The sequence below is a fragment of the Larus michahellis genome, chromosome 18 (genome assembly GCF_964199755.1).
Source record: "Larus michahellis chromosome 18, bLarMic1.1, whole genome shotgun sequence".
Taxonomy (NCBI): domain Eukaryota; kingdom Metazoa; phylum Chordata; class Aves; order Charadriiformes; family Laridae; genus Larus; species Larus michahellis.
Genome location: NC_133913.1, coordinates 2,780,447 through 2,793,424, shown reverse-complemented (window position 1 = coordinate 2,793,424; position 12,978 = coordinate 2,780,447). Strand labels below are relative to the sequence as shown.

At 65.7% G+C, this 12,978-nt stretch overlaps 3 protein-coding genes across 3 annotated transcripts; 2 read left to right on the top strand and 1 right to left on the bottom strand.

Annotated features, from left to right (window-relative positions):
• Positions 1 to 1,974: 1,974 nt before the first annotated feature.
• On the bottom strand, positions 1,975 to 3,059 carry LOC141732507 (heat shock protein beta-11-like). Its single transcript, XM_074561574.1, has one exon. The coding sequence runs from the start codon at positions 2,876 to 2,878 to the stop codon at positions 2,123 to 2,125; it is 756 nt and encodes a 251-aa protein (XP_074417675.1). The 5' UTR covers positions 2,879 to 3,059; the 3' UTR covers positions 1,975 to 2,122.
• A 234-nt stretch (positions 3,060 to 3,293) lies between these two features.
• LOC141732509 (heat shock protein 30C-like) lies at positions 3,294 to 4,575 on the top strand. Its single transcript, XM_074561577.1, has one exon. The coding sequence runs from the start codon at positions 3,808 to 3,810 to the stop codon at positions 4,414 to 4,416; it is 609 nt and encodes a 202-aa protein (XP_074417678.1). The 5' UTR covers positions 3,294 to 3,807; the 3' UTR covers positions 4,417 to 4,575.
• Positions 4,576 to 5,502: 927 nt separating this feature from the next.
• KAT2A (lysine acetyltransferase 2A) lies at positions 5,503 to 12,836 on the top strand. The gene is made up of 18 exons (XM_074561551.1): positions 5,503 to 5,831; positions 6,831 to 6,954; positions 7,048 to 7,193; positions 7,544 to 7,633; positions 7,744 to 7,925; positions 8,186 to 8,377; positions 8,517 to 8,623; positions 8,764 to 8,871; positions 8,955 to 9,091; positions 9,228 to 9,436; positions 9,519 to 9,645; positions 9,975 to 10,085; positions 10,168 to 10,311; positions 10,579 to 10,693; positions 10,804 to 10,840; positions 10,994 to 11,057; positions 11,264 to 11,348; positions 11,582 to 12,836. The coding sequence occupies exons 1-18, from the start codon at positions 5,589 to 5,591 to the stop codon at positions 11,773 to 11,775; spliced, it is 2,415 nt and encodes an 804-aa protein (XP_074417652.1). The 5' UTR covers positions 5,503 to 5,588; the 3' UTR covers positions 11,776 to 12,836.
• Positions 12,837 to 12,978: the final 142 nt, after the last annotated feature.

Sequence of the window (12,978 nt, the reverse complement as noted above, 5' to 3'; positions counted from 1 at the left end):
GTGATTAAAACGAAAAAAAAAAAATTTTTATAAACCTATCATAATCAACAATGTTCATGTTTCTTAATCAGCTCAAACCAGACGGGGAGCGGACCAGAACAGAGCAGTTGTGCTGGAAGGCTGAGCTGGGCCGGGCAGGACACCCGGCTCTTCGGTAGGGCTGCGTTTCTGCCCCGGGGAAGGAGGAACTCGGGCTGCTGCCCTCGGACCTCTGCAGCCCCCCCCTACCCCCCGGGCTCCCTCCAGGGGCAGGAGCTCCCTATGGCCAGGCTGCAGGTGGCTGGGTAAGCTGGTGGGGTGCTGCGCCGTGGCACGCGAGGAACTTTGAGGTGAACAGCGGGGGGAATTTTTAATTATCTAATACTTTTAGGGAAACCGTTTACAGCTCAAGCGGGGAAGAGGTGGGGGGGGGGAGCATGACAGCGGGGCAGGCTTAGGAATTCTGTGCTCAAGTGTTGATGAAGGGAGTGGCTCTGTCCTGGGAGGAGGATGGCTTTGAAAGGCGCTGCTCTCCTGGGGCTGCCGCGTGGACTCAGCTCCTCACACCCGGGGTGAGACCTGGAGTCGATGTGGGAAGCGGAGCAGCCCCTTGCAGCCCTGCTGATGGCGCGTGCGCCGCTGGGCCAGTGCCAGGCGTGTTGGCAGAGCCTGAAGGTTGGGATGCGTGTGAACCCCCTGCCTCTCCCCAGCGCGTGCCGCTGCTGGAGCTCTGCGGGAGGCGCAGCCGCAGTCACTGCGTCACCGGCCCCGGTCTTGGGGCTCTGAAAGCTCCGCTGGGTACCTGCCAATAAAGTTGTTTGTGTGAACAGCCTTGGCTCATGTGGGCTTCGTCCTCTGCCTGAGGCCTTGGTGCCTCTTGCTCGTGCTGGATTTCCTTAAAATCCTGGAAGCAAGAAGGGTCTGGAGCGACTCAGTGACTGAGTTCTTGCTGCCTCTGGCGGCCTCAAATGGGTTTCATTCGTCGGGTGCTGCTTGGTTCCATCCCCTGCTCATCTGCCTGAGGAGTGCGGGATCCCTGCAGGACGTCTGAGGCCTCAGCACTTCCACTGCGGTTGGGACTGATGCTGCCCGTTTCCCAGGCAGCGCGAGATGGATCTGTTGGAGAAGGGCTTCCCTACTCCCAACTCTTGTGACCATAGCATGAGGTGCTGTTGCCATCTGCTGGCTTCTGATACTCGGTTCCTGGGTGACAGGGCTTCATTTCAGGGTCTCCCTCTCTGTGCGGGAGCCTGTGACGCTCTGAGCGGTGTCTTGCTGCTGCCTGAGCCCGTGCAGTTCGGCTGCGGGGATGCGGTCGGGGCTGGGGACGTGCTGCCGGGGCATGTGGCAGAGCTCCCTGGAGCGGAGCCTCCTTGCTGCCAGCACCATGCTGCCATGGGGAAGGGCTGGCTGAGCTCAGAGCAGCTTTGACACAAGCAGGCGTTGCTGCCTGCATACCTGCTGCCTGCCTGGGCCTGAGTGTGGGTGTTTGTGGTGTTACGCACCAGGCCCGAGATGGGCTTCCCCCTCCCTGCGCCTGGGAGCCCAGAGAGGGCTCCAGTAGCCCCTTTCCTAGCTCATTGTGGGACAGTGTGGCTACAGCAGGGGCACCCTGCACCCAGCCAGACCCCCCAGCGTGGCCATTTTCCCATTCCATGGCATGGGCCAGGGAGTGAGAGGCTGTGGAGCCGGTGCAGATGCTGACAGCAGCACGAGGAGGGAGTGAAGGCGGCCCCAGCCTGCCTGTTCCCTGGGTGAGCTGGTGAGTGGGGTCGCTCCTGCCCCCTTGGGAGCTTCTCGCATCCCCCCACCCCAAGCGGCACCCTCTCACAGATCCCTTCCCTCCCTCTGGGTCCGCTGTCGGCCCTGGTTTGTGCTGCCCTGGGGCACCAAGAGAGGCTCTTCCCTTTCTGTGCATCCACCTCCCCTGGCATCAAGAGCTGGGACCAGGTCCCAGCCTCCCCTTCAATCAACACCAAGAGAACACAAGCAGGATCTATGCAAAAGGATTTTTATTGGATACAAAAGCATTCCAGTATAGCGAAAAAAATGACATCATTGCTGAGGGAGCTTGTCCGGGCTAAAACCCGAGACTTGCTGCTGACTGCTCCGGTCCTGCCGCAGGCTGTCGGTTCCTCTCCCATTACATCTGGGCTTTCTTGGTGGCTCCATCCTCGGAGGCTGGTCCGGGCTGTGGGGCTGCAGGGCTGACCTGGATGGGCACGTTCCTCTCCGAGGAAGCCGGCAGGGCCAGCCGGGGGGCCTCGATGCGCAGCTGCCCTTCCTTGGACAGGGAGCACGTCAGCGCCTCGGCGTCCACCTCCTCGGGCACGTCCCACTCCCGCTTCAGCACCTCGTACTTGTAGGAGAAGGAGCCCTTCTCGTCCGTGTTCTGCGTCTCCTTCTGCCCCACCAGCACCACCTTCCTGCCCACCACCTTCACCGACAGCTCCTCGGGAGCAAAGTTCTTCACATCCTGGCAGATGGAGAAGCCCTCCCCGGAGCCCTGGGTCAGGCTGGTGCTGGGGGCTCGTTCCAGGGCGGCGGCTCCTTGGCTGGTCAGGAGCTGCTCGAAGCTGCTCATGAACTCACGCGCTTTCTCCATCTCCTGCTGCAGCTCGGTGAAGATGGTCTCCGCATGCGGCCAGAGGGTCCTCACCGTGCCCAGCCGGCTGGCCAGGGAGCTGGAGGCGAATGGTGCGAGGTGCATTCGGCAAAGCATCTCTGGTGGTTCTGGTTCTGGTTCTGGTTCTGGTTCTGGTTCTGGTTCTGGTTCTGGTTCTGGTTCTGGTTCTGGTTCTGGTTCTGGTCTGTCCCCTCCTGGGAGCGCTCTGTCCCTCTGCCGCTGACCGGCGGCTTTTATTGCCGTTACCGGGAGGCGGGGCCCGGCCCCGCACATGACGTCACCCCCCGGGAGAAGGGCTCAGCTCTTTCCAGCCCGTTCCAGCTCATTCTTGTCGCTGGGGCGGGAGGGGCGGCCCCCGCTGCCGTCGCACCCCGCATACCTTCGCCCTTAGTCTCGCAGCTCCGCTCCCGTGGCTTATAATTAGCAGCATCACCTCAGCCCCCGGCCGGGATGCCTGAGCCGCCCCTGCCAAAAATCTCTGCCCTTTCTACTTCCCAGGCAGGGCGCGGGGCTGGGCTCCTCTCCTCTCTGCCTTCCCCCCCCCCAGCTCCTCGCCTGTGGCCCGTTCCCCACCGTCTGCAGGCAGGGGAGCCCCTCCGCCCCCCGCCCCATTTGCAGGACCCACATCTCACCCCCAGGTGAGACCAGAAACCAGCCCAGGGGGTTGTCAAGGGGCCGGGACAGGATAAGGGCAGTCCCTGGGGGCAGGGGGGGACCTAGAAAGTGCGAGAGGCATCTGGCAGTGGGTGACGTAAGAACACGCTGCTTTGGGGGTGGGACTGTCCCCGTGCTGGCCGAAGTGTCACACTCCTGGCACAGCGTAACTTGCGCTCTGCCGAGCCCCCGGCGCAAGGGCTGTGGGAAGGGCTTTGCTTGCCCCCCGCCTGGGGGTCCCGCAGGTGTTGCTGCATCACGGTGGCTCTGCAGAAACCCGAGCTCCCGGCGGTGACTGCGGCTCCCTATTTGCGGCGCGTGACGCGTCCCCAGAAGCAGGCGCTGCTATTTTGGCTGGCAGATAATCAGCCTCTCAAAAATAGGCGATGGCTCCAGGAGGGTGCGTGGGGAGAGAGCATTCTGGAAGGGGCACACCCCTGGGCCGGGGAGGATAAAACCCGTCGCTCCCGGCCCCAGCCCAGAACCGCTCCAGCCCCTGCACCCAGCAGAGCCACAGCACACGTCGGGAGCACACTCCGAGAGCAGAGATGCTTTGCCGCCTGCACTTCATGCCACCCACCTCCAGCTCGCTGTTCCCCTGGCTGGGACCCGTCCGCACCCTCTGGCCACATCCAGGCACCCTCTTTGCCGAGCTGGAGCGAGAGCTGCGGCTGGAGATGGAGAGGGCTCGGGAGTTCATGAGCAGCTTCGAGCAGTTCCTGAGCAGCGGGAGCAGCCCCAGCCGGATCGGCATCGCCGCTGAGCGAGCCCCGAGCACCAGCGCGGCCCTGACCCAGGGCTCCGGGGAGGGCTTTGCCGTCTGCCAGGACGTGAAGGACTTTACGCCCGAGCAGCTGTCGGTGAAGGTGGTGGGCAGGAAGGTGGTGCTGGTGGGGCAGAAGGAGACGCAGAACACGGACGAGAAGGGCTCCTTCTCCTACAAGTACGAGGTGCTGAAGCGGGAGTGGGACGTGCCCGAGGAGGTGGACGCCGAGGCGCTGACGTGCTCCCTGTCCAAGGAAGGGCAGCTGCGCATCGAGGCCCCCCGGCTGGCCCTGCCGGCCGCCCCGGAGAGGAACGTGCCCATCCAGATGGGGCCAGCGGTGGCCCAGCCAACAGCCAGCACTGATGACGGAGCCGAACGGGCCAAGGCATGATGGGGAACGACACGGGGCCGGGCTGAGCCCGGCTGCCAGGGCAGCTGCTGGCCGCAGAGCGGGAACACACCGGGGTTTGCGTGACAGCCCGGCGGGGGGGGGTGTCTCTGCCCAAAACATGTAGCTTTTTTGATATGTAATAAATATTCCTGACTTTTATTTGTGCGGTTTCTGTGTTTGCTGGTATCGCCTGGCCCCACGCTTTGCAATTCTCCTGGCAGTGCCCACACAGTGGGAAGGCAGCCTGGGAATCCGGGCTGTGCTGGCACCGGGCATGTTCCTGGCACCTCTCCCCTCCCTGCCGTGGCGGAGGAGGTTGTTTGAGGGGCTCCAGCTCATGCAGGGTGCTCAGCATCCCTGGGGGGGCCCTGAGCATCCCCCTGGCTGGCCATTGGGCACCGGTCCCCAACTTCGGGATGGTGCTGGGACATTCCCCTGGGGTACCCGCTGGGCCACCAGCCGTGCCAGCACCTCCCGTGCCGTGCCACCATCCCCCGGACCGTGTCCCCCCCCCGGCTCGCCATTGCTGGCACCTTCCAGGCGCTGCCCGCTCCTTCCCCGCCCAGCCTGCCGCCAAGCCACGCCCCTCCAGCAGCCAAATGGGCGGGGTCTACCATAAATGGGCATGCGGGGGCGGTCCCACTCCATTGATCCCTCCCGGGGTAGGCGGGCATATGACCAAACAGGGGCGTGGTCAAACTCCATATTAGGAGGAGGGGGCGTGGCACAACACTCGTGTTTGCACTTAGGAGGCGGGGCGCAGGAGGTAGGGGCGTGGCCTCGCCCCATATTTGGAGGAGGGGGCGTGACCGCAGTCCATATTTGGAGGCGGCTGCGCGGCGCGCCCGTGCAGCACCGAGCACCGTCGAACCGGGCACGGTACCGGTTACCGGAGGGGCGGCTCCGCCGGGCAGTGATGGTCCCAAGCCGCCAGCACCACCCAGGGAGGGTCTCTTGTGGCGGTCGGTCGCCATCGGGCCCGGACCTCGACCCTTTTTGGCCGGTTCGCGCCGCCCACAGCCCCGGGCGGGAGCTGCGCTCCCGCCCGGGGCTGCGGGCGGCGCGAACCGGCCCCGGGAACGCCGGATTCACCCCCCCGCCGCAACGGACTACCGATCCCGGCGTGCCCGGCGCGCAGGCGCAGTGAGCGCAGAGCGCACGCCGGGCCCGGCATGGCGGAGCCGGAGGCCGCGCAGCCCGGGCGGCCCCCACCGGGCCCGGGAACGGCGGCGGGGAGCGGTGGGGCTGGAAGCGGGGGGACGGCGGCGGCAGGAGGAGGAGGAGGAGCGGGATCTAGTGACCCGGCGCGGCCCGGGTTGAGCCAGCAGCAGCGGGCGAGCCAGCGCAAGGCGCAGGTGCGGGGGTTCCCCCGCGGCAAGAAGCTGGAGAAGCTGGGGGTCTTCTCGGCGTGCAAGGTGGGATGCACCGGCACCGGGAGGAACCGACGGTGTGGGGGGGTGTGAGTGTGCTGCGGCGGGAACGGGCGGGGGGTGCAGGAGCGGGATGCAGGAGGAGGGCGCTGGGTGGTGCGGGGGGTGCAGGAGGGGGATGAAAGGACGTGGATGGGGAGAGGGTGCAGGAGGGGGATGAAAGGACGTGCGTGGGTGGGGGATGCAGGAGGAGGGTGCTGGGTGGTGCAGGAGGGGGATGCAAGGACATGGGTGGGCAGGGGATGCAGGAAGGGGGCGCTGAGCCGTGCAGGAGCCGGGTGCTGGGTGGCGCAGGGAGTGCGAGGACACATGTGGGTTGGGGGGTGCAGGAGAGGGGTGCAGGAAGGCGGTGTAAGGATGTGCATGGGCAGGGGGTTGTAGGAGGAGGGTGCTGAGCTGGGCAGGGGTGCAGAAGGAGGATGCAAGGCCATGCATGGGCAGGGGATGCAGGAGGGGGGTGCTGGGCGGTGCAGGAGGGGGTGCAAGGACACAGATGGGCAGGGGAAGTGGGAGGGGGATGCTGAGCTGGGCAGGTGGTGCAAGGATGGATGTGCACGGGCAGGGCGTTGCAGAAGAGGGGTGCTGAGCCATGCAGGGGGTGCAGAAGGAGGATGCAAGGCCGTGCATGGGTGGGGATGCAAGAGAGAGGTGCTGGGCTGGGCAGGGGGTGCAGGAGAGGGACACTGGGCCGTGCATGGCCGGGGGGTGGAGGAGGAGGGTGCAGAGCTGTGCAAGGGAGGTGCAAGGACATCCATGGGCAGGGGTTGCGGGATCCTGGGGCTGCACACGGGGGAAATGTGGGAGAGTGTTGGGGTGCTGGGCCGTGCAGGGGGGGTGCTGAGGAGAGCTGGGTGCTGGGGTGCATGGGATGGGCGGAGGGGGCTTTGTTGATGGGGGGAGTTGTTTGGCGGAAGAAGGCAGCAGCCTTGGCATGAGACAGTGCATGGGCTGCTGTGTGACACCCTCTCCTGTCCCTCCTCCCAGGCCAATGACGCCTGCAAGTGCAATGGCTGGAAGAACCCCAACCCTCCCACCGCCCCCCGCATGGACCTGCAGCAGCCGGTGACCAACTTGAGTGAGCCCTGCCGGAGCTGCAGCCATGCGCTGGGTAATGCCCCCCCACTGGGTGCCCGGGACCCCCCTGGGGAGGGGGAGCAGTGCTGACCCCCCCGGTCTCACTGCGGCTTTCTCTCCACCCCAGCGGACCACGTGTCCCACCTGGAGAACGTCTCGGAGGAGGAGATCAACCGGCTGCTGGGCATGGTGGTGGACGTGGAGAACCTCTTCATGTCGGTGCACAAGGAGGAGGACACGGACACCAAGCAGGTGTATTTCTACCTGTTCAAGGTGCGTCTGGGGCTGGGCACATTGCACAGGGTCCCTCAGCACTGCCGGGGAGCTGGGGCTGCTGTCCCACCGTGTCCTCTGCCTGCTCCCCTGGGATCTAGGGCTGTGACCCATCCCGCCAGCCCAACCGGAGACCTGAAACACCGACCCTGTCCTGGGAGCCACCGCCCTCCTGGCTCTGAGCTCCCCTGGGAGAGAGGTTTCCTCCCCCCGTGCTCCGAGGTGGACGCTGGCACCTCCCTGGCTGTGCAGATCGGTGCAGCCCCACGGCAGAGTTCTGCCGCTTCCACCGCTCCCCGTGTGCCTGGTTCTTGGGACTTCGGTAACCGTGTCCGACGGTGTCCCCGCAGCTCCTGCGGAAGTGTATCCTGCAGATGAGCCAGCCTGTGGTCGAGGGGTCCCTGGGGAGCCCCCCCTTTGAGAAACCAAACATTGAGCAGGTGAGGCCGCTGTCACTGATGACTTGTCCCGTTCTGCTGCCCTTGCATGGTCCCCTTCCTCTTTGGGGGCCAGCACCTGGCGCCCCTCCACTGCCCCTTTCTCTCCCCAGGGAGTCCTGAACTTCGTCCAGTACAAGTTCAGCCACTTGCCACCCAAGGAGCGCCAGACCATGTACGAGCTCTCCAAGATGTTCCTGCTCTGCCTCAACTACTGGAAGCTGGAGACGCCATCCCAGTTCCGGCAGCGCTCGCAGAACGACGATGTGGCCACCTACAAGGTCAACTACACGAGGTGAGAGCGCGAGGGGGTCTGAGCCAGCCAGCCGGGGGTCTGCCTGCCCCGTGGGGCTGACCCCTGGCTCCCGGGCTCTTCACCTCTCCCCAGCGCTCCCAGGCGAGGAGAGCAAGCGGCCAGTGGGGAGGCTGCTTCCAAATAACGTTGGCTGTGACCCCCCCGGATGCCCCCTGCCCTCATCCCTGCTCCCAGCAGTGTATTCCCAGGTGGGATGAGTGGTCCCAGCCCCATCACCGGAGCGTGTTCCTGTCTCCTAGGTGGCTGTGCTATTGCCACGTGCCGCAGAGCTGCGACAGCCTTCCCCGCTACGAGACCACCCACGTCTTCGGGCGCAGCCTCCTGAAGTCCATCTTCACGGTCACTCGCCGGCAGCTGCTGGAGAAGTTCCGGGTGGAGAAGGACAAGCTGGTGCCAGAGAAGCGGACGCTGATCCTCACCCACTTCCCCAAGTAGGTGCCCGATGCCGGGGATGGCTGCTGTGCCATCGGGGGGGTTCTCCGCCCTCGGGGCACTCGCACACCGTGCGTGATGGCGTGTGGAGCTGTGGGGCTGCGTGGGGCTTACCACCGACGCGCTGCTCCCCGCCAGGTTCCTGTCCATGCTGGAGGAGGAGATCTACGGTGAGAACTCTCCCATCTGGGAGGCCGATTTCACCGTGCCGGCCGCAGAGGGTGCCCAGCTGGTGTCTCGCCCAGGTATGTTGGGGAGCAGCTCCCCCAACTCAGGGGTGTAGGATAAAGGACCGAGGTGTGGGTGAGCCGGTGACGGTGGCTGGGCTGCTGCAGCGTGGCGAGCTGCTTGCTGGCAGTCGCGGGCATCGTTGGGTCTCTTCCAGCCGCGGTCAGCACCGTCGCTGTGCCCACCACTCCGCTCTTCAGCAAGAAGCTCAGCAGCAGCAGCTCTGCCGCGAGCATGGACGCCAGCACCCCGGAGCCGCTGCCAGGTAAGGACAGAGTGTGCCCAGCACCGGGGAGCTGGGACCTTCCCCGGTCCCTCCAGGTGCTGGATGTGCCGCTCTGCTCCCAGGGGAGAAGCGGAAGCTGCCCGAGAGCCTGACGCTGGAGGACGCCAAGCGGATCCGCGTCATGGGAGACATCCCCATGGAGCTGGTGAACGAGGTCATGCTGACCATCACGGACCCCGCTGCCATGCTGGGCCCCGAGGTATGGGGCGGAGGGCACTGAGGCGGCACCGGTGCTCTCCAGGGCCCGCTGCTTTCCTGGTGTGCCAGGGCCCGGCTGGGGCCCTCCTGGGGAGGGTGTGTGGGGGTCAGTAACACCCCCCCACCACCACCACCAGACCAGCCTGCTGTCGGCCAACGCGGCGCGGGACGAGACGGCGCGGCTGGAGGAGCGCCGCGGCATCATTGAGTTCCATGTCATCGGCAACTCGCTCTCGCAGAAGTCCAACAAGAAGATCCTGATGTGGCTGGTGGGCTTGCAGAACGTCTTCTCGCACCAGCTGCCCCGCATGCCCAAGGAGTACATCACTCGCCTCGTCTTTGACCCGTGCGTGGCTGGGGAGGGGGGGGCGAGGGGGGGGAGCTGTGTGGGGGGCTCCCCCTCTCACCCTCGGCCGTGCTGCCCGCAGGAAGCACAAGACCCTGGCGCTGATCAAGGACGGCCGGGTGATCGGGGGGATCTGCTTCCGCATGTTCCCCACCCAGGGCTTCACGGAGATTGTCTTCTGCGCCGTCACGTCCAACGAGCAAGTGAAGGTGGGAGCGGGCAGGCGGGCGGTGGGCATGGCACGGCATGGCATGGGGGGTCCCTGGCAGCCCAGAGAAGGGGGGCTGCAGGGTGGGGAGGAGCCGAGGTGGTGGGGGGCAGGATGGCCTCGCTGTAGCTGGTAGAGCCTGGGTGGGGTCTCAGCCCTTGGGGTAGCCAGGCTCACTCATAACTAGCCACCCCCAAGCGGCAGCAATTGCTCTGGGACACCTTCAGCTGCCCGTGTCCATGGATGGGAGGGGGGGCTGTGTGTCCTGTCTGCCTGGGGGGTGCTTGGCGGGGGGGGTGGTGTGTCCCTGTCTCACGGTGGCTCCCCCAGGGCTACGGGACGCACCTGATGAACCACCTGAAGGAGTACCACATCAAGCACAACATCCTCTACTTCCTCACCTACGCGGACGAGTACGCCATCGGCTACTTCAAGAAGCAGGTGGGCTCCTTCCCCCGGGGTGGCCCCCATCGGCCCTCCTGCCCCCCATCCCTCCCCCCCACACCTGCCCCCTCCCTCCTAGGGCTTTTCCAAGGACATCAAGGTCCCCAAGAGCCGCTACCTGGGCTACATCAAGGACTACGAGGGGGCGACCCTGATGGAGTGTGAGCTGAACCCCCGCATCCCCTACACCGAGCTCTCCCACATCATCAAGAAGCAGAAGGAGGTACGTCCTGCGGGGGAGGGGGGGGGGCGGTGGGGTGGGCACTGCCCCCTCTGCCCCTGAAGGCCGGGGAGAGTGTGGGGATGTGACAGCCTTTGGGAACTGGCCCTTGAACTGCCTGGGAGCAGGCTGTCGGGGCAGAGAGGGGACGCTGCGGTTTATGGTGGCCAGGGCTGGCTGCGGACCCCCGTGGGGTCCCGTGTCACGGTTTGTCTCCCCGGAGCATCCCTGCTCACCCTCCCCCCTTCCAACCCCTCCACCCTGACGCAGATCATCAAGAAGCTGATTGAGCGGAAGCAGGCGCAGATCCGCAAGGTCTACCCTGGCCTGACCTGCTTCAAGGAGGGCGTGCGGCAAATCCCCATCGAGAGCGTCCCCGGCATCCGTGAGTCCTGCCGGCTCCTGGCGGGGAAGGGCTGGCTGGCGGGGAGGGCTCCGTCCTCCCTCGCCCGCGGGTGTGGGGCAGACCTGGTGATGTTTACCCTTGATTTCCAGGAGAAACGGGCTGGAAACCGCTGGGGAAGGAGAAGGGGTGAGTGCTGCGCTGGGAAGGGGGAAGGTGTCCTGCGGCAGCTGGGCTGCGAGGGCTCGGCTCAGGCTGCTCCTCGCTCCCGGCGGTGACCCAGCGCTGGGCTGGGGGAAGGCTGCCCACCCTGGGGTGACTTGCACTGGTTTTGTCCTGCAGAAAAGAGCTGAAGGATCCGGACCAGCTCTACAACACCCTGAAGAACCTCCTGGCGCAGATTAAGGTGCGGGAAGGAGGAGGAGACCCTCGGTTCCGGGGGGTCTGTCCCCCTGGCAGCCCTCGGAGCTGCGTTCCCTGGGACAGGTCCCCCCTAGGCTCTGCCCTCAGGGGGAGATGGGGTGACCCGGGTGCAGGGGGAGCAGGACCCCTGTGTGCGGGGGCTGCCTGCGCTCGCTGCTGTAACCTGCCCCCCCCCGGCCCTTTCCCCAGACCCACCCTAGTGCATGGCCATTCATGGAGCCGGTGAAGAAGTCGGAGGCGCCAGACTACTACGAAATCATCCGCTTCCCCATCGGTAGGTGGTTGTGCCCGGGGCAGGATGGCAGAGGGAGGGCTGCAGACCCCCTGTCTGGGGAAGGGCGTCCATGCTGGGGAGGGGGTGTCGTGGCTGGGGGTGTCGGGATGCTGGGAGCCCCGGGACGGTCCAGAAGAGAGGGATAATTCAGGACCCTTGGTCGGTGTCCAGCTCCATGGCTGGGGGGGAGCAGGGACCTGGGGGGGGTGGTCCTGACCCTTCCCTACCCCCAGACCTGAAAACCATGACGGAGCGCCTGAAGAACCGCTACTACGTCACCAAGAAGCTCTTCATCGCCGACCTGCAGCGCATCATCACCAACTGCCGCGAGTACAACCCGCCCGACAGCGACTACTGCAAGTGTGCCAACACCCTGGAGAAGTTCTTCTACTTCAAGCTCAAGGAGGGGGGGCTCATCGACAAGTAGGGGAGCTGGCCTGCCACTGCCCCCCACCCCAGGAGGGACAGGGCCGCCTGTGGGACTTGGCCCCACTCCGTGGGCTGGAGGGTTTGTTGCTGCTGAGCAGCCTGGGGGAGCTGAGCCCTCCCTCTGGGGGGGTGGTGGGGGTGTGAGGGGAGCAGGGGGTGCCCGGTGCTTTTATCCCCGAGCTGCTGGCTGCCTCTCCTGGGGGCGTGCGAGCAGCAGGGCTGGAGCTGCCTCATGGGGCTCTGCCCAGGGCAGGGGCAGTGCTGGGGTCCTGCCTCTCCCTGGGGGCCAGGAGCCCCCCGGGACCAGCACTTCCCTCCTCCCCAGGGTTGTGCCTTCTGCCCCGGCTCTCCCTGACAGGGCAGGGGCACACAAGTGCTTTGGTTTTCTGCTTCCGTCCACGCAGGGGCAGCCCCTGCCCCTCTTCTTGAATGTAGGGCACGGCTCAGCCCTGCCTGCCCCGTGCTGCGGGCAGAGATGCTGCTCGTGGTCCAGGGTCCTGCTGTGGGGGGCTGCTCTGCCCCTGTGCCCCCCAGCTCCTGCTGCCTCAATCGGCTCTTCCCCCCCCTCCCCGCTCCTGGAGGTAGCTCTGCCCCCAGGCCTGCCCCTCGCCTGGCCAGGGGGGTGGTGAGGGCTGAGCTGGCCGGGGCTGCTGCTCCGGCTCCCGGGGCAGGGGGATGCCCATTCCCCTGCTCTGCCCCTGGGTGTGGGGTCGGCTCCTGCTCTCGTCTCCCTTCCCTGCCCTCTCCTTGCACCCCGCAGGCCCTGTTGCCCCCCAACGCCTGCCTGGGTGCTGGGCCGGGGGATGCCTGACCCTGGCATTGACTTGTCCCCCACCCTCGCTTGGTCGCCCACTGCCTTACCCTGTGCTGCCATGGCCGTGGGGGTGCTGGTGATGCCCTGTGGCTCGCTGGCCTTGCCAGGTGGGACCAGCCCCCTCCAGCCCTTCCCCGCCACCCATTCCACATGACTGTTGTTTTGTTTGGGGTTTGTTTTGGTTTTGTTTTTTGGTTTTTTTTTTTGTTTTGTTTTGTTTTTTTAAATAAACGTCATTGTGCAGACTCAGCTCCATCCTGGAGCCTGGCCCCCCCAGCGCAGCCAGGCGTGTTGGCAGCCTGGGGTGCTGGGGGGGGTATTTGGGGGTGGGAGGGAGAGGAGCAGGTCGTGGGGAGGGGGATGCTAAGAGCCCCTGGGCTGGGCAGG

What these genes read in the sequence shown, in the direction of transcription:
- LOC141732509 (XM_074561577.1), top strand. Translation starts at nt 3,808, where the DNA reads ATGCTTTGCCGCCTGCACTTCATGCCACCCACCTCCAGCTCGCTGTTC.
- KAT2A (XM_074561551.1), top strand. Translation starts at nt 5,589, where the DNA reads ATGGCGGAGCCGGAGGCCGCGCAGCCCGGGCGGCCCCCACCGGGCCCG. An exon ending in CCGCTGGGGAAGGAGAAGGG is followed by an intron (nt 10,841 to 10,993) that starts GTGAGTGCTGCG and finishes TTTGTCCTGCAG; the next exon opens with AAAAGAGCTGAAGGATCCGG. An exon ending in AATCATCCGCTTCCCCATCG is followed by an intron (nt 11,349 to 11,581) that starts GTAGGTGGTTGT and finishes CCCTACCCCCAG; the next exon opens with ACCTGAAAACCATGACGGAG.
- LOC141732507 (XM_074561574.1), bottom strand. Translation starts at nt 2,878, where the DNA reads ATGTGCGGGGCCGGGCCCCGCCTCCCGGTAACGGCAATAAAAGCCGCC.